The sequence below is a fragment of the Thunnus maccoyii genome, chromosome 13 (genome assembly GCF_910596095.1).
Source record: "Thunnus maccoyii chromosome 13, fThuMac1.1, whole genome shotgun sequence".
NCBI classification, from domain to species: Eukaryota; Metazoa; Chordata; class Actinopteri; order Scombriformes; family Scombridae; genus Thunnus; species Thunnus maccoyii.
The window spans coordinates 6937849-6960103 of record NC_056545.1 but is presented as its reverse complement, the minus strand read 5'-3'; the positions used below and the strand labels follow the sequence as shown (position 1 = coordinate 6960103).

General features: G+C 39.4%; 2 protein-coding genes across 2 annotated transcripts; one reads left to right on the top strand and one right to left on the bottom strand.

Annotated features, from left to right (window-relative positions):
- Nucleotides 1–556: 556 nt before the first annotated feature.
- On the top strand, nt 557–9771 carry sap30l (sap30-like). The gene is made up of 4 exons (XM_042431973.1): nt 557–1357; nt 4174–4296; nt 5821–5919; nt 8195–9771. Exons 1-4 carry the CDS (start codon nt 1172–1174, stop codon nt 8321–8323), a joined length of 537 nt encoding a protein of 178 aa, XP_042287907.1. The 5' UTR covers nt 557–1171; the 3' UTR covers nt 8324–9771.
- A 5411-nt stretch (nt 9772–15182) lies between these two features.
- On the bottom strand, nt 15183–17485 carry LOC121910685 (heart- and neural crest derivatives-expressed protein 1-like). The gene is made up of 2 exons (XM_042431972.1): nt 16888–17485; nt 15183–15613 (listed from the first exon to the last, which is right to left on the bottom strand). Exons 1-2 carry the CDS (start codon nt 17362–17364, stop codon nt 15518–15520), a joined length of 573 nt encoding a protein of 190 aa, XP_042287906.1. The 5' UTR covers nt 17365–17485; the 3' UTR covers nt 15183–15517.
- Nucleotides 17486–22255: the final 4770 nt, after the last annotated feature.

Below are 22255 nucleotides of genomic sequence, written 5' to 3'. Positions count from 1 at the left end.
ATTGATTAAGTAATGTAAAGTGAGGGTGGACGTGACCAGCAACAAATCGTGGAAATTTACTCCACGGTTGTTTTGTGTGCGGCCAAGACCAGAGTAAATGTACCAGCGTGTCTCTAAACTCTTCACACAGCTTACATCAATGTCTTTCTTGAGTTTCTGCAAATAACGATTAGTTGGATAAAACCCGTGAAGCGTTTTAAAGGATATCTCTATGACTTTGTTGGTCAAAAAACTCGACTGCGACAATAGCCAAACTCTTTCCGAACAAATATCTCCGAGAAAGGTGGACCGATATGATTAGGGTGTACTTATGTCTTGTTGAAAAAGATGATGGGTTGCCTTAATTTTAGTCTTAGGTTGCCATGAAAAATAAGTTTTCAGTTGCAGCTGACAGTGCAGGGTGATTTCCATTTCCCCTTAAAACATTTAAAAGACGCCACCTTTAACTTCTGCTCACAGTCGAAAACATGACGCCGGGTGATCCAGGAAGGAAACCATCAGATGATTGATGTTTCTTAACAGCCAATAGAATAGCTATGTTTGCATGCTACGACCGCTTTTATGTAAAATTGGCCAATCACCGTCTGGGACGGGAACTTCCGCTACACAGCCTGAGCATGTCCATTGTACCAACTGTTCCGAAAGTGTGCCGCGATTGTTGCGGTGTGGGTGTTAAGTACGTGACATCGTGAACGCTATTCCGTTTGTTATTGCCGGTTGTCTCCTTTTAGTTCGTAATCGTGTGAGATTGTTGTCATCTGTGACTCTTACGGAGTAGAAGCGGGCTGTTACAGGAGCGAGTATCACTGCAGGAATCTGCTCGTTTAGCTGCGGCTCAGCCACCCTGCGGTCCTGCTAGCTCTGGAGCTAGCAAACGGTAGCTGCTACTGTTGTGTTTGTGGCGTGAATCTGACGGAGATGTGCAGGAATATGTATTTAACGCAAAGCCATCACAGTTCGGAATAAGTCGCTAGAGTCAGGATCAAACAGCAACGGTTGTTAGCTCGCAAACTAGCCACTTAACTTAGCCGAGGAAGCTAGCTACTGGAGTGTCTTTCACAAAAGGGCACCGCGTGAACAACAGACTTGGTAGCCAACATAACGCTGGCTTTTTATTCTTTTTTATTGTATTGTGTGGGCTAATACACAAAGAGCATTACATCAGGGCAGAATGAATGGATTCAGCACAGAGGAAGACAGCCACGACGGACCGCCGGCTCCGCCGTTTTACGGTCAAAGCTGCTGCCTGATCGAGGACGGTGAGCGCTGCGGCCGCTCTGCTGGAAACGCCTCCTTCAGCAAGAGGATTCAGAAGAGCATATCACAGAAGAAGCTCAAACTGGACATTGACAAGAGTGTAAGTTAACTTTATAATACCGTGATATTCAGTTTTGACACTTAAATCAGTGATTGTGACTGCTGGGTGATGACTGGAAGTTAGCTGCTCGCTCTCCAGCTGTCAGCTAATGCTAGTTAGCCGGTTGGCGTCGGTTGACGTGAATAAACAAAAGAGCGGATTCAGAACTTCCCCCCCTCCTGTTGTTGCTGGTGTAAACATGTCAGGGAATGGCTGTCGTGTTTGTGGCCATGTCTTGTTTTTACACCCCCTGTTTAAATAATCTCAGCTGTGTTGGCTGTCAGGAGGACGTGCAGGGCAGCAGGGTTCTTCCCACATCAACTTAGAGCTTTCTCTCATTGCAACAGTTTCCTCAAAACACGCCTCCGCTGCTCTTTATAAAATGGCTGTTGCCAAGGAAGCTAGTTAACTTTTCTCACAGTCACCGGCCTCCTCATAAAGTGGTGGAAGAAGTATTCTGATACTTTACTCAAGTAAAATGCAACAATGTAAAAATACTGCAGTACAAGTAAAAGTCCCGCATGAAAAATCCTACTTATGTACTTTTACTTAAGTATTATGAGCTTGATGTAGTTAAAGTATTGCAGTAAAAGTAGTGGTTTGGTCCCTCTGACTGATATATTTTTATATATGACATCAGTAGATTATTAATACTGAAGCTTCAGTGTTAGAGATGGAGGTGGAGCTAGTTTCAACCACTTTATATACAGTTAGCTAGTTTAGTCCAGTGGTTTCCAACCTAGAGGTCAGGCCCCTCCAAAAGGTCACCAAATAAATCTGAGGGTTCATGACATGGTTAATGGGAGAGGAAAGAAGAAAAAACAAAGTTATTATACATATATCTGTTTTCAGTCTTTGGACTTTTTCTCTAATCTTTGATTTTTGGTGAAATATTGGATGATTTGAACATTTACTGAAATGAAAGCATGTGAGAGGTTTAGAGGGAAAAATCACTATTTGGTGAAGCTGTTAACAACTCGTAGACATGTGAAATGTGACCCGACTAGTACTTGAGTATATGTACTATGTTACTTTCCACCACTGCTCATCACAAAGTGGCAGAAACCACTAGCTGTTTAATAAAAATGCTGTTTAGCTTCTAGCTAACTAGCTTCTAGCTTCTTTTCAGTTACATATTGTATTTTTTAAATGACAGTCATATTTACATTTCACAGCGGCCTACTTACAGTGTCAGTATGCCTCGTCAGACCACGATGAGAGAAACTCGCTCAGTTATACAATTAATAGAAACCAAAGCTGTATCACCAACCAGGCAGCCGTTACTGTTAGGCCCCAGAGTCCTTTTAGGTTCACCATGCGGCAATTAGTTTGTGATAATTTTATCTGTGCCAGTGTTGTTCAGGAATATGCACCGCTTAAGCACAATATACTAGGACTGCAACTAAAGAGGATTTTCATTATAGTTTTAATACTTTCTCAATGAATCAACTGTTTGGTCTATTAACTGAGAAAATGGCAAAAAAAAAAAAAAAACTTCCATCACAGTTTCCTAAAGCCCAAAGTGACATCTTCAAACGTCTTGTTTAACCATCAATAAGCAATTTATCAATTTTAACAATAGTTTCAGATTAACTTTCTGTAGATTAACTATACAGTTTATGGACTAATCGTTTCAGCTCCACAACACACACTAAAATGACAAGGGTCTTTGAGTGGTTCCTGTGTTTATTCTGTAGCGTTTGCAGTGCCCATCCTTAGGAAAGCCTTTATACAAATACATACATAACAATACAAAACACTGAAAATGAAGGACCATGTGTAATAATCTAGTTGTGATGCCTTTTATTCAATTCAGTTATACTCACATGGTGCATATTCCCAAATAAAATCAGTTTACCACAAACACAGCAGACCTGGAGGCAGGGTAATATTCTCGCCATGTGTACTCTGCCGTGTCCCTTCACCTGATGAGCACCTTAAAGCAACAGGAAGCAATGACAGTGCACTAAGAGAGAGGGAGGGGGTCACCGTTAGGGCCCTGGGCCTCGTAGCGCACAGCAGTGTAATCCTCGAATGGAAGAATGTTAAACGAATGTGTTGTCACTGCAGTAAGCCATCCAGGAAATTTCATCTCTTTCATGAAAAGCTCGATGTGTAGTGACTCAAGCAGTGCAGCCTGAGGAGCGAACTGACTATCCTTTAGTGTGTGTGTGTGTGTGCTCTGCTCTTTGCCCACTGGTTTCACTGTTTTCCAGGCTATAGTGACTCATGTGATAAGTCCCATGTTGTGAGCGTGGCTCAGAGGAATGACGTGCACAGGAGTTCACTAGAGGACAAAATTAATGCAGCGTTTTAGGCATTCAGCCGTGGCAGCACATGCATTAAAACAGCAAGCCTCGCTCGTTTGGTTATTATTATTGTTATTATTATTATTATTATTATTATTATTATTACCACCTCAGTACTTTCTGAGTTACAACCAAAATGTGTCTGCAGCATCAATTATCTAAAACAGCCAACTATCTATGTACTGTATGCAGTGTCTTTCATCGGATACTTCCTGATTTAAGTTATAATGTTGTCAGTTTCACAAGTTTATTTTGGCGAGGGCTCTTGTATGACTACTTCTGCAAAGACAGCAGTAAACACTGCTGCGTTTGGTTTCGATTTGAACACTGCTGAAGTTTGGTTTATTTGATTTTTAAAGGTTAAAAGTTCTGGAAAAGGTGTTTTTTTTAATATTCCTCCCAGTAGTAGTGTAGTGAGTATAGATAAGATCCTAAAACAGTCTAAACTAAACATATTTTGCACATGGTAAACTATTCCTTTTAATGCTCATTGATATTTTTTCGTAGGTGCGACACCTCTACATCTGCGACTTCCACAAGAACTTCATCCAGAGCGTCCGCAACAAGAGGAAGAGGAAGACCAGCGACGATGGAGGAGAGTCCCCGGATCATGACGTGGAGGTTCCTGAGGTAACGACATAACATTTGTTTAAAAAAAGAAAGATTTGTAACAGGCTTAGTTGAGCAAGATGCGGAGAGTCCCAAACTGATGCTTCACGTTGTGTTTTATTTCTCACTATCAGTCATCATCTCATACACCACGGAAAGCACCGTGAAGACTATAGAGAATATACAAAAATTAGAATCCACATTTATTTACAGTCATTAATATTGAAAATACAGAACAGAGGATGATAAATTAAATTAAACAACTATTAAAATTAGTCACTAAATGAGGACTGACAATAGCTTATCTCACTGATACTAATATCCAGTCAGCAAACATTATCTACTAAATTCAAAGCCTCATACAGAGCTGACTAAACTGCATTTAAATTCAATTCATACCACAAGCAGTGAATAAACAGACAAATCCTAAACATCATAGTACTAAATACATTACCCCCATTCAATCAAACTCCAAATAACCTTTCCCTCAAATAAACATTTAAATTCATGCAAAGAACAAAACCACTGCTACTCTAATAATAATCTAACAAGATAGCTTTGCACGCTAATAATGTAAGCAAACAAAACGTTTCCCGCTGTACCTGCAGTAAAGGCAATTAACTACTTCACATATCTCACTCCGCTCACCGAGGGTGTTAACCGAGAATTTCAGATAGTTTTCGCTCGTCTCGACCCCGGATACATCTCCTTGTCTGGATATCATTAGCATCACTCCAACTCTTTCCGCGTGTGTCTCTGCAAGAGCACGCCGGGCTAATGAACGCTACCCAGCAGGTGAGTAGATCTAATATACGCGGGCTCACCTTGTCGACTTAGCGCGGGCAACTCAGCGAGGGGATTGTCTGCCACCTTGAGGGAAATGGGGGTAACTACACAGGATGAGCCGTCCGATTCAAAACACAAAACTATCAAATAAGGAACAAATAAACAACAAATATAAATCAACTAGAAACAGGAGGCGACTTCAGACTTATAAACGGTCTGAATTAGCGATCAGTTACAAGATGTCCTCGTCACTCACAACGTTGAACACAGACATCATAGTCGGGGCATTTTGGAGCAAGAAGCCCTTCCAGTCGCTTTGCAGACGAACACAAGAAAAAGACAAAAGCAGGACATAGAAACTATCAGCCTTAAATTAATAAAACCACTAAATTATGACACAGCTGCTATTAAAATTTTAAAGAAGAAAGTTTTGAGGACTGGCTGTTCTTGGACTCTGGAACATCTATAACACAAGATTCTATTATACATACTTTATTATATTCTCACAGAGGAACTGTTACAAGAATATGCTTTCATAGCCGCCATTACTCTGTTTGAAGAAATGTCCATCATCCTGTATTATTTAGTTGTGCATGTGTCCAATTTCTGCACAGAGATTCCTTTCAGTGAAGTTTTAATTCTCTTTTAAAAGCTGAAGAAGAGACAGAAGCCTTGAGTTAATCGTTGAATTACGTCCAGGATGGAATCAGGTCGAGAAAGTACCGACTCTCATCCCTGCCTCTGTTGTTGTGTTTTCAGGTCGACCTTTTCCAGCTGCAGGTGAACACGTTGAGACGCTACAAGCGACATTACAAGCTGCAGACCAGACCCGGCCTCAACAAGGCCCAGCTGGCAGAGGTAACGACACACTGATAAGAGAATGACACGTTGTCCACTACATGCTGGGTGACTTGTACTTGGACTAACTGTACATCTTAGAGGAATTAGAAATCTATTGTTATAGATATTTGTATCCTTAACATCATTCCTATAGAAACAACATATTAAGCAGCACCTTGGGAGGAACTCTTTACTCCTTTTTATGGATTTCTTTTGGCATCATCAGCCTCGTAGTTGATGTTCAGTTACATTGTAGGCCATTGAGCTGCCCTCATTAGGTGTTCCTGGCCTCTTTCTCCTCAACCCCCCGGATCCGTATTACTCATTTACCGTGATATACGTAGTGTTGCAGGTCCTATTCCACAGTAATTGGTCATGGAGAGATTGTTAGACTAATTCGCCAAATCGACAGGTGGACTTCATGCAGCTGGCTCGGCCCTCATCCTTACAAATACCTCCTGTATCTAGAGCCTCTCAGTCGGCTTGTGTTTGGGGAGGAGGGGGGTCGGATGTGAACAGTGGGAGTGACTGAAACCGGGCTGTAAGTTGAATGTTTCCCCAGGCTTTTAGTCAAGGTTCAAGCCCTCCTATTAATGAGCCTCCCACATCATTAATAAAGCACCAGTCAACAGCCCACAACCAGTCACAGCTGTCCCAGTGTTCAGCCTCATTCAGGAGATCCAGTGAGAGGAGGTTTGTTTTCTTCAGCGAATGGTTGATTTATTGATCTAAACTACCTTAAATTTGGCTTCAGGTGATGGTTAAATGTTTAAAGATTTTATGTTTATTTTAGTCGTCTTATGGACAGTAATAATATTGAGTTATAATCATCTTTTGGGCTACTTTTTAAAAACCAGACAAGAAAAAATCCACAATAAAGCACTTGAAGAGTGACTACAAGATGGATTAAATTCATGTTCTTTTGTGTACATTTTTGTTAACTGGCCATAACCAGCAAAAGATCCTTGAGCAATCCTTGATGGAGCAAAGTAGAATGAAAGATGTTTTTTAGCCTGAGTGTTTGATTCATATATTCACTCGGTGAGCAGAAAAATGGAAACCATGCCTGTGCAAACGGAGCCAGTCATCCGTCTCAATTTGCATCTATGTAATGGAAAGTGATAGATACTGAATATGTGCTACTACATAAACTAGTCAATGAAGCGGCGCCTCGCACTTTGTACACAGATTACCAAGAATGGACCCGAAGCATGTAAAAGGTGATACTTTGGAAAAAGGAGGCGTCATCGGTGACAGATCTGAGCATCGACAAGTAGCGCCGAAACAAATGGTTTAGTCGCTAAACAGAAAATTTATTCAATGACAAATGTGATAATCTATTCAAAGTTCAATTGTTTTTGAAGTAGAAACACCAAACATTTTCAGGGTGCAGTCTCAAATGTGGATAACTGTCCAAACACAGGTGCAATGAGTTCGTGTCGAGATGTTTCCAGTGCACATACAGGGTGAGACGGGACATATATGCTACATTACATTTGTTCGGCACGTTTAGTCCAAAGCATCTTACTTGTTTTCCATTCACCAAACACTGGGAGCAGTTTGGGATTCAGTGTGTTGCTCAAGCACACTTAGGATCCTATTTTTGTGGCGGTGTAGCAACAAACACACTGACTGTTGTGACAGTTGGGTATTTTCCCAACCGTGAAATATGATGTGCCTATTTATAGTGTTGTATACAGCAGAATTAAAACTGATATTGTGTTGTATTGATGATATCAAAGAACAGCTTTTAGTTATTAATCTTTTATCTTTGTACCATAATAAACCGGGACACCTTCTGCCTTTGGCTACAGACTTGTGATGCTGTGTGATCACATTATGCACCTTCCACACAACAATATGATTTCTTGAAGAAGCATCTTTCCATTTGTTGAGCTGTTGTCATGATTCACTTGACACAACTTTGTCAGAGCTATGAAACAAGCGATGTGCTGAGAGTGTATTTATTCATCACCGCACCCTCTGATTTATTTTCCATTTCATCTAGTCTGTATGGATTTTGTACTTCTGCACATATATGAAGTAAAACAGCATGTTCTCTGCTCCCGAGACCTACTGCTTTGTGTTGGCACAATTTAAAACAGGGCCTCATAGATATGTGAACAGGAGTCAGCTGGGGTTTGACCTCTCTACCATTTGAACCACAGCCACCCAGTCACTTGTTATTTGCTGCCTTAATACCAGAACCACAAAGTTCTGGACAACTAACACATTCTGTGTAGATAAGTATGGGAGATGTTTACTACATCTTGTCTTTTCTCCTCTCCTGTAGACGGTGAGTCGTCACTTCAGAAATATTCCAGTAAACGAGAAGGAAACACTGACCTACTTTATTTACATGGTGAAGAGCAGCAAGAGCCGTTTGGACCAGAAAGGAGACGGTGGCAAACCACTGGACTAGACTTCTAAACGACCACCACCACGGCAGTAGCTACAACAAAATCAACAATAATCCACAGTGACAAACGGCACCATTTACAGCAACAGCAACCCTTCACAAAACCTGGACGCCACTAACAACAACAACAACAACAACCAAAAGCAACTCCTCCCGCAACCCGTCACCGTCCCGCTCCTCTGCAAGACCAGAACACACACACACACACACACACACACACACTCTGGCTGTCCTCGGAGGGACACTGAACGGAAAACTGGAGAGAATTCAGGTTGGGATGAGTTTACTCAGTCTCTGAGCATGTAGTAATCACAATCTTCCTCCAAGGCATTTCCTCTTCCTGTCCTCTGCAAAAGCCAAGTCCTTAAAGACTGTGAAGGACCAGGACTCGCTCCGCAGGGTTTTTACGTCGTCATGCTGTAACGTAACTGTCGATATGTACAAAAGGAACAGCGTATTTGGTTGAATGCAATGTACAATATAGCTGCCTTAAGAGTAAAAACAACATTTTTGGTAATTTGGGTTTTTTTTTTTCTTTGCCGAGTCGACTGTTAACATGTTCACCATGAGGAATACATGTGCCAAAACTGATATTGAATGCTGAATGGGGTTTTTTCTTTACTTTTTTTGTGAATGAATGAATTGTTGGAAAGGGGCGTCGCCTTTGCTGAAGTCTCCTTTCTCCTTTTCAAAACTATAAATGGCACAAAATTCACACATAGGAAGAAACCCGAATTCTCAATAATGTTTAAAAACTCACCCCGTTGCCCTTTTTTTTTTTTTTCTCATTTGGATGTGATGCATGTAAAGACTGGTGGCGGTGAATGATGTAGCATTTGGCTATGAAGCAAACTTTTCCCTCTTGCTAGTTGTTTTATGTACACACATACAGATTTTTTTTCTCAGTGCTTCACAGGTGTGGTAGCTACTTTCATTTTTTTTTTCTTTGTAATCCTTTCTTTCTCTTTAGTTCAGCCTTAACAAGTTGTATAAAGTTTTGTCTGTTGATTTTAGATTTCTCAGTTTTTTTTCTTGTGTGTGTGAGATAGAGGGGTGTAAGAGTAATTATTAGCGTCATTTTAATATTTAAGAGCAGTGTTTATAGTGGACAACATCTCAATTCTCGATTTGATACTTACTACACCTTTCAACTTTAGTGAATGTTGGCTAATGAAGTCTTAAAAGTTTTACATTTATATGCCCAATTGAAACAGTCCAGCTCCTTTATGTACTAGAATGTCGTAAAAGGTCCAACATGAATCTTAATTTGGCACCAAAAGTGGCATCACTGGATTTGTCTTGTATTTTATAGCATTTTATTTTTTACACTCAGATTGAACTCATGTCCATCTTCACTCTTTTAAAGGTGCGGTGTGATGAATTTAATGGCATCTAGCGGAACAGACTTGGCAGAAATGGAATATAATATTCATAAATATGTTTGTGTTACCTTAGAATGAGCCCTTTATATCTACATAGGGGTCCTCTTTACAGGGGCCGCCATGTTGCACCGCCATGTTTCTACAGTGGCCCAGAACGGACAAACCAAACACTGGTTCTAGCGAGGGGCCCTTGGTGTTTTTTGTGGCCACCGTAGGTTGTCCTACACACTTGGAAGGGAGGGGTATTTAGTTTGTTGCAATCTGCAACCTCACCACCAGATGTCACTAAATCCAACACACTGCACCTTTAAAATGATTTACATTTGTATGTAAACATTGAAGAAGGGTGATTTCCTTTTTTGTCATTCGTTAATCGATTTACGCTCGATCGATTTTATGGTCTAGTTTGTGAAATGTATGACGTGACTGCAGCTCCCAGAGTCCAAAGTGAAGTCTGCAAACAGCTTATTTTATCTGACTAACGGTTTTCAGTTTACAGTGATGCGAAGCAGAATTGAAGATGTCATTTCTTTGATCAGGTTCTTTTTTATATTTCAGTGTTAAGCCACAAGCTGTGTCGACCTGTAGCCCTTTTGGAAGGTATCCACCAGCAACACCTCTTAAATATGACACATGTAATATGATGAATCCAACACTGCTGAAAAACATACAAGTTTATTCAAATTCTTAATGCACTGCCAGAAAAACTCATAGTTCCCAAAACCATACTCCTCTTCAACTCCTATTTTGTGTTTTTATGGTGGTGACTACATGGATTGTAGGCTACACACAGTTTGAGGTTTTTGTTGTTGTTTTTTTTAATCTCTGCATTTTCTGTCACATGTCATATTTAAGTTTGTCCACCACACTGAGTTTGTCTTGACAGGGTTTTTGTTTTGTTTTTTCTTTCTATTGTCTGACATATTTTCAGTTTTGCTTGTAGGTTTGTTAGCGTCATGTAGATAACATCCATCTTTATTAACATATAGGCCACGCCACATTAACCTAATTGTTGTATTAGAAAATACATATTTAAATACGGCTGCTTATTGCTCCTAATAAGAATAAAAATAATAATAAATGTATTGTACAGACAGAAGCAACCGTCTCGTCTCCTCCGTTCATTCACAGATTGTTCACATATGTTGTGGTCATTTTTCACTGTACGAGGAAACACGTTAAAATAAAGGTTCACAATTTTACAAGTCAGGTGCCCAAAATGAACACTGACACGTTTTTTCTTGCTGTAATCATTCCTCCTGTTCATACTGACCATTAGAAGATCTCCTCATAATGCATCCACAGTCCTTCTTCCACACAAAATGTATTTAAAAGTTAATCTGAAGCTAATATGAAGTCAAATCCACCAAATCTTGGAAAGTTACTGTCTTTCAGTGCTAAATTCCCTCTTTTTGTTATGATCCTTCCACTGTAGCTGAACAGGAAAACACCGTCTGTCGACTAAAAAGATTAGATATCCAATTTATGTGACTAACACAGACAGCTGAAGCCTCCTATTATCTTCATATTGACTTCTAAACACTTTATATGCCTCCGTGCCGGTGACAGCTGTGCCCGGAGGCATCGTGTTTTTGTTTTTTTTGAACGCGTTATCTCAGGAACGCCTGGAGGGAATTAAATTTCATCTGGCACAACTGTCTACTTGGACTCAAGGATTAAAATTTGGTAGTCAAAGGTCAAGGTCACCGTCACTGTGACCTCACAAAAGTTCCACACAAATGTCTAACAGGATAAAAATGATTTTATATCTAAAAGGTCAAAGGTCAACTTGACTGTGCCATCATAATGTTCTGCAAAAACCCTTTTCTGGACATTATTCAACACCATAACTCAGGAACAGACGGGGGGATTGTGACCGTATTTCACATTTTGACACTAATGTTGGGTTCCCACCTTGAAACTGTGGCGATTGTTTAGATCTTCTGTGCTGCCGGGTTGAAGACGTGTGTGAAGCGTCCACGTTTTAGAATTTGTAGCTTCTTTGCGGCAACATCCATATCTTAAGCGTCGTCTACTGTCATGGCTATAACTTTGTGTTGTGGCCGAGCATGTGAACTCATACGGGGAAAATACACTTAATAGGTTTTATTAAAGCCCTTCAAAGTCTTCACTACAAATATTAAGAGTCTGGACAGACGTGGATGTAAATCGACTGGTTGGCGGAGGCGTACGACTGAGAGGCGGTGTTTTTAGTTTCCCTTGTTTGACTGTGGATTTTAGCTCCATCACTTACATTGAAAGCACATTTGATGGGAATATTTCAACCGCCAGTATGAACAGTAGGAATGTTTACAGCGAACAAAACCTCTTCCAGTTTCATCTGGGCACCTGACTGTTGTTTTAAGAAACCTGTCCTTTAACAAAATCACAGATGCGATCAAAAGACTTGATTACCAACCAGGCAAAGAGGGCAACTGCCTCTGATTCACTGTGTGTCTGTTTATTTTGTGGAAATTTGATTAATCTTCACCAGTGAATCAGTTAAGTGTACTGAACTCAGGTGGGGCCTCCGTTAATCTCGTGGCTCTGTCCTGTAGAAGCTTCTGTGTCAAAAACTAGCTTCAGTCAGTTAAACATTTTGGGAAACATCAAATAAAGAAGCACCTGAACTCCATCAAATTTATTCTGGAGCTTATTGATTTTAAATAAAGAAGAAGTTGATGAAATGAGCTAGTCTGTGTGTGGTCCTCCTCCTTCCAGCAGTTAAGAGTTCAACGTTTCAGCTTATGCCAAACATGAATAATGGATTGAAAACCTCCTTTTTATACAATTTCAAACATCATGCAAGACATCCTATAGGATAATTACATCATTCAGTAGTCAAACCATCATCTGTGTCACCTGTATTGTTACCTATATTTGCTTTACAAATTAAAAAAACACATCAATCCAACCAAAATAACAAACAAAAATCAAATTCTAGCATAATTTTCCAACAAACTGTATCAAAGCTAAGTAATAACGGTTAGGCCACTCTCATGTCTGGGTGCTTAATAGAGCCAAGAGACTGTTAGCTTAGCATAGAGACTGGAAACAGGTAGAAACAGTTAGTTGGAGCTCAATCTGCTCAAGGGACTGAAAATCAGGATATCTCGGCCTCGGTTGCATCAATTTTTTCTTTTAAAATGGTCCCTCACAGGTCCTCTAACTCTCCTAACTACTCCTTTAAAGCCGTGTCGTTGCAGTTGTAGCTTTCAACCACTAGATGTCACCACAGATTCTCCTTTTGAATGGAGGTCAGTCAGCATGTGTGTGGTGTGTTTTACCCTCCTGGAGACTGTTCACAGAGAGTTGCCCCACACTTTTAAAACGTTTCCTCCACCAAGCATTTAAATATATTACAAGATTTTGTTGAGATGGCACTTTTTCACTGGGCTGAATTGTTATTTTTTAAGCCAAACTTTTTTTTTTTTTTAATGCTATCACTAACTCTTGTCAAAAAACTTTTAGTGGAGCCTACTGGAGGTGATTGAGCCAATGAAAGAGTTACGTTAAGAGACATTCAAGAGTCAATAAAATGTTTGCATGATTAATCAACACAGAATGATTAGAAATGATTGATTATTATAATTATTTTTATGTATAGGATTTAAAAAGCAAACAAGTCTTCTGACCTTCTGACTATTTTAATGCTCTGGATATAGTAAGAGGGACATTGAATAACGTGACATCCATTTTAAATTAACATTCAACTTTAATCTTAGAAATGTGTAAAGAAATTAAAGTTATAAATCTGAATTTGAAAAAAGTTCTCTGGAAATAATTAGAATTGTGCAGAAATTGTGAAAAAAAAAGCCATATGTTCGGATTAAATTTTTTAAAAAAAGACAAAAACAATCTTTATGAACTGCTTCTAAAATTATTATTAAATTATGTGAGTCTTCATAGATTAATTTCAGAACTATTTTTCCTTTTCCATCGATTATAACCGCTATTCTCCCCCCAAAAAAACATGTAAAACAAAACGTCTTTTTAAAAAAAAAAAAATAAAAAAAAAATGAAGACATCCTGATTTCTGGGCAATAATATCTGTTTAATAAGACGTTGATTTCCTGTTGAAGAAAGACATTTACACAAGCAAAAACACCTTCACTACGGCTGGAGTGTCTTAAAATAATTCATTTATTTACGGAACTATATATAACTTCACATCTATACACTTCTATCAACATTTCGCACAGTAATAAACATTTTTATCCCTTTTTTTTCCTTTTTGTGTTTTACATGTGGGAGTGAAAGCTGTGCGTTAACTGAACATTCGGTGTCTTCTCAAACGGACAGTGACAATTTTGAGGTAGATTCAGTATATTTAATTCATTTTTCTACAAGAAACATCAACAACAGCCTGAAGAGTTTACAGTCAGGGCTCCATCTGAGTTTGTTGTAAGATATCTGACAAAGAATACTGGATTAATAAGAGTTTAAATATTCTGACTGCGCCAAAATCCATCAGGCGGAAACTGTGACATTAACATTACTAACATTTGTTTCCCCCAGAAAACGTGTTTCGTCTGGTCTCGGCTTCCCACCAGCTCACAGAAATGATTACTGAATCTAGTTCGTATATTTGTTTTATTTCCTATTTTTCCCAGCAATTTTTTACAAAACATGATATTAAATTACCAAGATATAAGCAATCCAGAAATACAAATCCCAAATTACCAGGCTATAAATGAAGCTTCTTGTCATTTATAACTTGATATGTTGCTTAATTGATTCATGTTTTTAAAATTACAATATTAGCTTTAATTAAATTTAACATGATGTGATGCTTATTTTAAGTTTTTGCAGTTGAAAATGTGCAAATTGATAGAAGATAATAAACACTTCCGAGCCTGAGTGATAAAATAAAACATAGTATCACTATTTCTGCATCAAACGTTTGTCTTTATGATAATCTAATATCAGTTCTGTGTTTAACCGGAGCTGTTTCTCAACGCAGTCACGACTTCACGTAATTGAGCGTCATAACTGCTTTGTGATTGGATGAAAATATATCAATCCATACCTGTCACGTCCAGGTAGCTCACACTCAAAATCCCACACTGAAAATAAATACTTAAATATGTTGTAGCTACCGCCTGCATGACTGTGATTTGGCTTCATGTCGAAATCACTCCGCGCCAAAAAAAAAGAGAGAAGAAAACACAGTTTTAGAAGATAAAAATTCAGTTAATATAATAAAAAAAAAAATCCAAAATCATTGTATCTTTTGCCATTTCTTCTCACTCTACATTTACTCATCTCATTATGTGTCGTAATTTATTTATTTTCCGTTTCAGCGCCATTATAAGTGGAAAACGCAGCAGATAAACCCATTTTTTAGGGGAGACAGATGTTTTTCTTGACACCATGGCAACATCTGCAGTAATGGAGGGGTGGAAACATCAAAAAAAGAAAGAAAAAAAAAAACACCACAAATATCAAACACATAGAGCCAGATGGTGTGTGTGTGTGTGTGTGTGTGTGTGTGTGTGTGTGTGTGTGTGTGTGTGTGTGTGTGTGTGTGTGTGTGTGTGGAGTTAGAAACCACATCAGGAGGAAAGGAGCTCAACAAAGTGTTCATGTTGGTGTTTTCCTCCGCCGCGCGTTCACTGTGTTTACATGTTGTCCTTTCATTCTCTCTTTTTTTGCGCATCACTGCACGTGCACAGCGGTGTGCGCACGTTCAATCAGTCAGTGGCTTTTTGAATCCAGAGTCTGTGAGAAAGTTTTTTGGTTTTTGTTGTTTTTTTGTTGTTTTTTTTTTTTGGCTGGCAGGGGGGCGAGGGTTTAGGGGGTGGGGGGAGGAGGGTCACTGGTTGAGCTCCAGAGCCCAGACCTGCTGCGGCCAACCGGTCCGGCCTTTCACCTTCTTCTCGGCTCCTAAAGACTCCGGCAGGCCGTCAGTCTGTAAGAGGAGGGAGACCAAAACACCAAAAACACCACATCATAACCATCATCATCATCATCATCATTATCAGCAGAGGAAGCTGAAACACACGGACATAAACCTCAGTTTGCTCAGCTCAGCTTAGTGAGAGGAGCTGGACTTTAAAATAGTGTCACTGCATCTTTTCCTGGGATATTATTACTACGAGTGTATTCGTCTGTATAGTCTGAGAGTCTGATTACACGGGAAGGTCCTGGGAACATGTGGCGCATGCTGGTTTTCGTCACTCTACAGCTATAATGCGAAAATTTGGGGGCCTCGACGCAATCAGGGCCATGACATCACAGGCTTTCATTTAGTGAAAGTAAGTGAAACCATGACCAAAACATAACAAACAAACAAAACAATTCACCAAATATTAAACACAATATAGCCTATGTTACATATTGTCATATAAAATATAATTGCTGCTATATTTTAAACACGTGGTGCTAACTTCAGTGTTGACTAAAACAGCATTTTTTTGGTGCATTTATGAGTAAACACGAGAGCTTTATAGGTGTTGTGTATTGTGTATTACACTAAGCATAAACGTTATGAACCTCTATAGTGTGTGAAGTGATGTTTCAAAGTGAAAAAAATAATACTAATAACTGATGAAAGCTAGTTGTCATTACGGTGATCAGCAGCTGGAGATATTTTAAGCATGCAACGTTTTACTGATACAAAACAAACATATTAATAACGTGACTGAACTCGGTGTGTATAAAGATATAAAGGGTCTAAATATTATCTGGATCATAATATAACTGTCAAAGGCCATATTTTTTAAAATAAAGTGTTGTTTTTCAGGGGGAACTGTGAGAGTCCCACTATGAATTGTCGTTACTGTGGACCATAACTGACATAAAATACCATTAAATATAACAGATTGACTATTAAACCTCAGATCTGTCAGCTAAAAATATTTTTTAACCACATTTTGTCGGGAATTGTTGTCATAATTCACATGGGTTATTTACAGAGTGAAAACAAGTAAAACTGGAAATCATGTTTCATATTTAAGCTTTATATTTAAACGTAAACTATATTTAACGTTGCTGCAGTTTGATAAATCACACCAAATCGTTTAAGGCCGCCTTATAATATAATCTTTCCGTTTTAACTTAGTTCCCAGGCCTTCAGTTAATTTTAGAGTGACTCAAACTTAAATGAATGAGCTGCTGAATTATAGAAAACTATTTTACTCAACATGAAGCAATAGGAGGCTCCTACAGATAGTCTGAACTTACCAGATCCCGTTTCCTTTTCAGATCCCGGCTTTCAAATTTCTTAATTTCGGCCTTAAAGCCTTCTGTCTCCCCGGAGTCTTTGGCCAGGACGTCCATCAGGTAGGCGATGTAACTGGTCGCCAGGCGTAACGTTTTAATTTTAGACAGTTTTGTGTCTGCGGGGACGTTGGGGATGCACTCCCGCAACTCGGCGAAAGCTGTGTTGATGCTCTCCGTCCTCCGGCGCTCCTTTTTCGGCCCCGACGCTCTCCTCTTCCCCATCCCCACTTGAAGGCTCTCCAGCCGGGCATCGTGCGTCGCTCCAGGCGCGAGGTCCACGGCCGGGTAGGGCGCTTGGATCTGGAAGTCCGGGGGCACCTCGCCGTGGTTCACCACCCAGCTCTGGAAGTACGGCGCATCCTGATGACATCGCTGGACGAACGGGAAGGGTTCGTGCATCAGGTGGTGGTGATGCTGGTAGCCCCCGATGAGGTTCATGTTGAGCGGGATAGCAAATACGGTAGTTGGGGTGTTTTCCGTCGCCCTCTGTCTCGCTCTGCTGCTGCCCCAAAACGGTCTCTGCTCGGGGATCTACAGCCAACAGAACTCATTCAAGACTTAAGCATGTATTCCCTTGAATGCGTTAACGACTCAAGCAAAAACGTAGCCACGAACTTTTACATCGTTCTCATTCTGGAAGTGACTTCAGCCGAGGTGAAACAGGCCGGAAAAAAGTTTATAATTCCAGAAAACAAATCTCGGTGATCTGTTGAGCTCCACTTTCTTTCTTTCTTGCGATCGTTTCCCGAAGAGGCTGCTCTGATTTGCCCAAGAAATTTGACCCCGGTGAAGGTGTGAGGCCCCCAGGTTTATATGATTTGGATGTCAGCGTGGAAAGGAAGCAGCCAATAGAGGAGAGCGCCTGGATGGGAGGAGAGTCTGGAGAGGTTCGCAATAACATGCGCCATGGTGCCACAATCTCACAGCACTACACAAGGAGCAACAATCTGCTTGTTGGAATTGGTTGCTGGCTACGCAGACGAGCACATATGAGGAAAAAAAAAAAGTTGTTCAGCTCTCTCAGGTTTTGTAAAAATAAGGGTTTTGTCAGTTAGGATGTCCTCATTAGTTTTGGAGAGGTTTACGCACAGAATTTACGCACCCTCTGTTAGACTAGGCCTGCTGATAAGATGTGATTTATCTGTGTAATTCAGTGGAAAAATAATTATTCTGTGTTATTTCATTTACAAACTCGTGTTGTATCATGTATGGGATGAACACAGCAGGGATTTAAAATCAGGAACATCGTTTGATTCTGAAGATGCGCACATGAAATTCAAAGAGAAAGATAAAAAAGATGAACTATCTTCAGCTTTAACTGACTACTCCAATATTTTTTTAATCCACACACATTTTAGGACATCTTATATACTGAGATTAAGCCCCCCCCCCCCCCCCCCCCGGCTTTAAAAACTTCACTTTTCAGGGGATTAGTTGTCTCTTTTGGCATAAAACAAATTTATTTTCAAAAAATGAAGGCCAACATGTTGTTCCTATTAAAATATTTCATTTTTATCTCATTAAATCTTCATCATACTTCAATATGCTGCCACATGCCATTATTTAACTCCAGAAATATTAAATTATTTGTCAGATTCAACCTGTTATTTTCTGTCTCCTGAGGTCAGTGCTTGTTTTCTACGATTTTTCATATTTTCTTAAAAGCGTAATGGTCTTTTTTTGTGCGTCAAATGACCGCATTTAGACATTATCAGAGTGAATAGGCCTGAGCAGATTTTATCCACCTCTCCCTTTCCAGTAATAACATGAGGTATATTTCAGAGCGCTTTGAGAAGACGAAAAGTTTGATGAATTATCTGATACTTTTGGGACAGACACAGTCTGTGCCCTGTTGTCATACCTCAGCAGTATAAGGAACTCCCAGGCCTGTAGCGCCTCTTTATCTCCGAATTAATTCCCCACAGCTCCTCACACACTAAACACACCATCTTATCTCTATCGCCTAAAAACATTATCCCATTACATTACATGACCTTGACGCTATTTAGAAACCATTTACGGCCGCGTCTTATCTAAATACAGCCATAAATCAAGAGGTGTCACCCTCCAGAAGGGTTACATGTATTCCATAAAAGCTCTCCTGGCCTACTCACTGTTTACAGCACGGCGGTTTGCAGCATATTTCACCGTCCCCCCGTGTTACAATAAATAATCATCAGTCACAACTTTATGTCCCTTATTTTACACGGATGTACAGACGTATGCGGTGAAATATTCCAAAGATATTCTTATATGCGCATAAAGTGCTGCGTGTAGTTTTAAACATCTTGTAATACGTTGTTCTTTTTTAAATTCATTTACTTCTCCTATAATATTTCATATAGGTTTCTTATGATATTACTCAAATATTCCCTTAATATTCAACAAATAAAATCCGTTACACTTTGCTGTAGTTATTTCTTACAATCTTCTATGCCAGTCTAGTCTACACTGTCTATGTTTTCATGTAAATATAAAGTACATGGTTGTAAATTATGTGCTATTAATTATAGTTTATTTCCACTATCAGAGATCAAAAAGAAAAATTCTCCTCTACATTCATCTGAGTCAGATCTCGCATCCAAACATATCGATCAGCTCATAAAATGCGTTGTTGTGCTGCAATGTTTAAACTACCCAACAGTACAACACTTAAACACCTCACTGGACACCACTAATGCTAATGCACTAAATGCTGCTTTCACTTGAATGTGTCATTAATTTAAAACTCTGAAGGGAGCCATTCTTCATAATGAGCACTTTTACTTTTTGATGCTGAAATCCACATGCAAGGCTTTTAGTTCAGTAAAAATGTTGCTGCTTTTATTTGTAATGGAGTGTTTTGTAATGGACTGTTATTATAATAGCTGTTTATTGATAGTCTTTATTTGATTAGGACTTTAAAAGAAAGTTACAAAGTGTTGCACAGAGGAACTGAACAAAAATAAAAAGCCCCAAACTAAAAAAAAAAACAGAAATGATGAGACACAGAAAGGCCAAATAGTGCAGAAATGTGTTTTGGTGGAGATGTATTAAACATCTCTACTTCTTAAAGGAGATGATCTGAAAATGTCTGGGCTACATATAGTATTTCTACAATATCCATTAAGTGATGTGCAGTTTGTTTGTGGTGCTTTAACAGCTTTTGGTTTTATTAATCTTATCAGTGCTCATTCTCTAGTATAATTTTCCTATAAAACACCATAATGAAGAGATTTTTATAAGACTGGAAACCAAATGTGCAAAACTGTAATATAGTACAAAATGTTTTACATTTTAATTTATTTATTTACCAGGGACAGTGCACGTGAATCCACATTTCAGTTTCCACATCAATGAAAATGTAAATTTTTTCATCTGTAGTCCCTGGACGGGTTAAACCAAATTACTGACCTAATATCATCAATACAATGCTTCAACAAGTGCTACAATACCATACAATTCAATGCAATACATACATAGATTAAAGAGGTAACAAAGATATATAAAAACAATGAAAGTATGTAAATGTAATGCCAGAAATGAGTTAGTATGATTACACATGATTGCAAGTTTGGTTTGCTTTAAGCCATATCTTAAGTTTATGTTTAAAGGTTATGCAATTAGTGCTGTCTCTTAAATCAATATGCAGGCTGTTCTAGTGGTGGGTGGCTCTGACTGAGAAGACCGTTTGCCTAAACATGCTACATCTGTATTGTACAACACAATCCTATCTGGTAGTTGCCCTCGTTGCCCTGCTGTTACTATCCTTCTGCATTATGAAGTGGTTCAGTGGGGGGGGGGGTGCAAGCTCATGTAAGATCTTCAAGTTGAGGCAAGCATCTGCAAAATCTAAATTAAATAAATTGTACTTTTGCACTACAGCGTATGGCAACGGTGATAGCTATTGGCCTTCCGGTCAAGTGTTTTTAGTGTCTGTTTGTAAAAGGACTCAGTCGGTTTTAGAGTTGTCATGCTTGCTTGTGACCAGCTTGTGAGTCAGTATGTTATGTGAGAGAAGATCATAGCATGCATAAAGAGGTTGGCTGCATCTATTGTTAGGTATGAGTCTTATATGTCTAAAATTAGCCGGGTTGAATTTGATAGCAGTGGCCACCTTTTTATAACAGGCTTTTTAAACGACTGGTTTGAATCTCGAATGATTGCAAGGTATTTAAAACCAAAAAAATCACCTTGAGCTTTTCTCCTTTAACAAACACATCAGGTTGGTGAGTCTCTGCAGGTTTCTGTGAGAAAAACATGCAAAAAGTTTTGTTTATGTTTACGTAAACGTGAATTGCTTAATCAATCAGATAGGAGCTAATAGGACAAGAGGACAAATCTGAGAAAACCCCAGTAGATCTACAATCAATCAAACTCTTTATATAGTAAACTTCATACAGGTTATTGCAGTTTAAGGTGCTTTACAGGTGACTGACAACAACTTCAACACAAGAATAACTGCACAAAGCAATTATACTTTTTTTTTTCTTACGTATTTTTATGCAAAAGCTGGTGCTGCTTATGAGCAGAATGAAGGTACATCCTCCTCTCTGTCCTGTTTGCCACTCACATGTTACCTCCGCTGTCAGCATGAAAAACACCATGCAGCCTCCAGAAAGAAAACCTGACACTGTTGATTAAGACGTCCACTACACAGAGATGAAATACAATACTGGTCATACTCCCACCACCCCCCCTCTCTTACTCTTTTTCTCCATCTTTCTCCTTTTCTGTATCACTTTCTCCTCTCCTTCTAATTTACTTCTACTCTTTTCTTTTTTCTTTTTTAAAATCTGTCTCTATTCTTTGTCTCAATGCATCACTTCCCCCCCAAAACCTTTAACCAGAACCTTTCCTCTTTTTGATCTCCTTTTCCCCCCTTTTTTTCTCTTTACTTGATATCGCTGGAGGTGCTGAAGGACTTGGGCAGCGGTAATAGTCTCTTCATATTTTGCTTTCAACCCCAATAGACTTCAGTCATCTCTCTCTCTCGCTCTCTCTCTCTTCTTGCTGCTTTGCCAGGGGAAACATCCAAAATAGGTCATAAGGAGCCATCTTGGCCGTGTTATGAATTCTCTTCATAATTGTTTGTGTCATCATGTAGATTTTTCAATAGACACTGCTTCCCTCCTCTTCAGAGTGCTTACCCTCAACTCTACATTTCCAAACAAATATTCCCCCTGATTCAAAGCCGAGCACGCTCTGCATGGAAAACGCTGCGGAGCACGCTCAGCTCTTAGTGTTTATCATACAGGGGGCTCTTACAGTATCTCCACCTCTGGCGTGCATGGACGGCAACACGCAAAGCTAATTAAACCCAATGGGTACAATTAGACATCATTCTGGG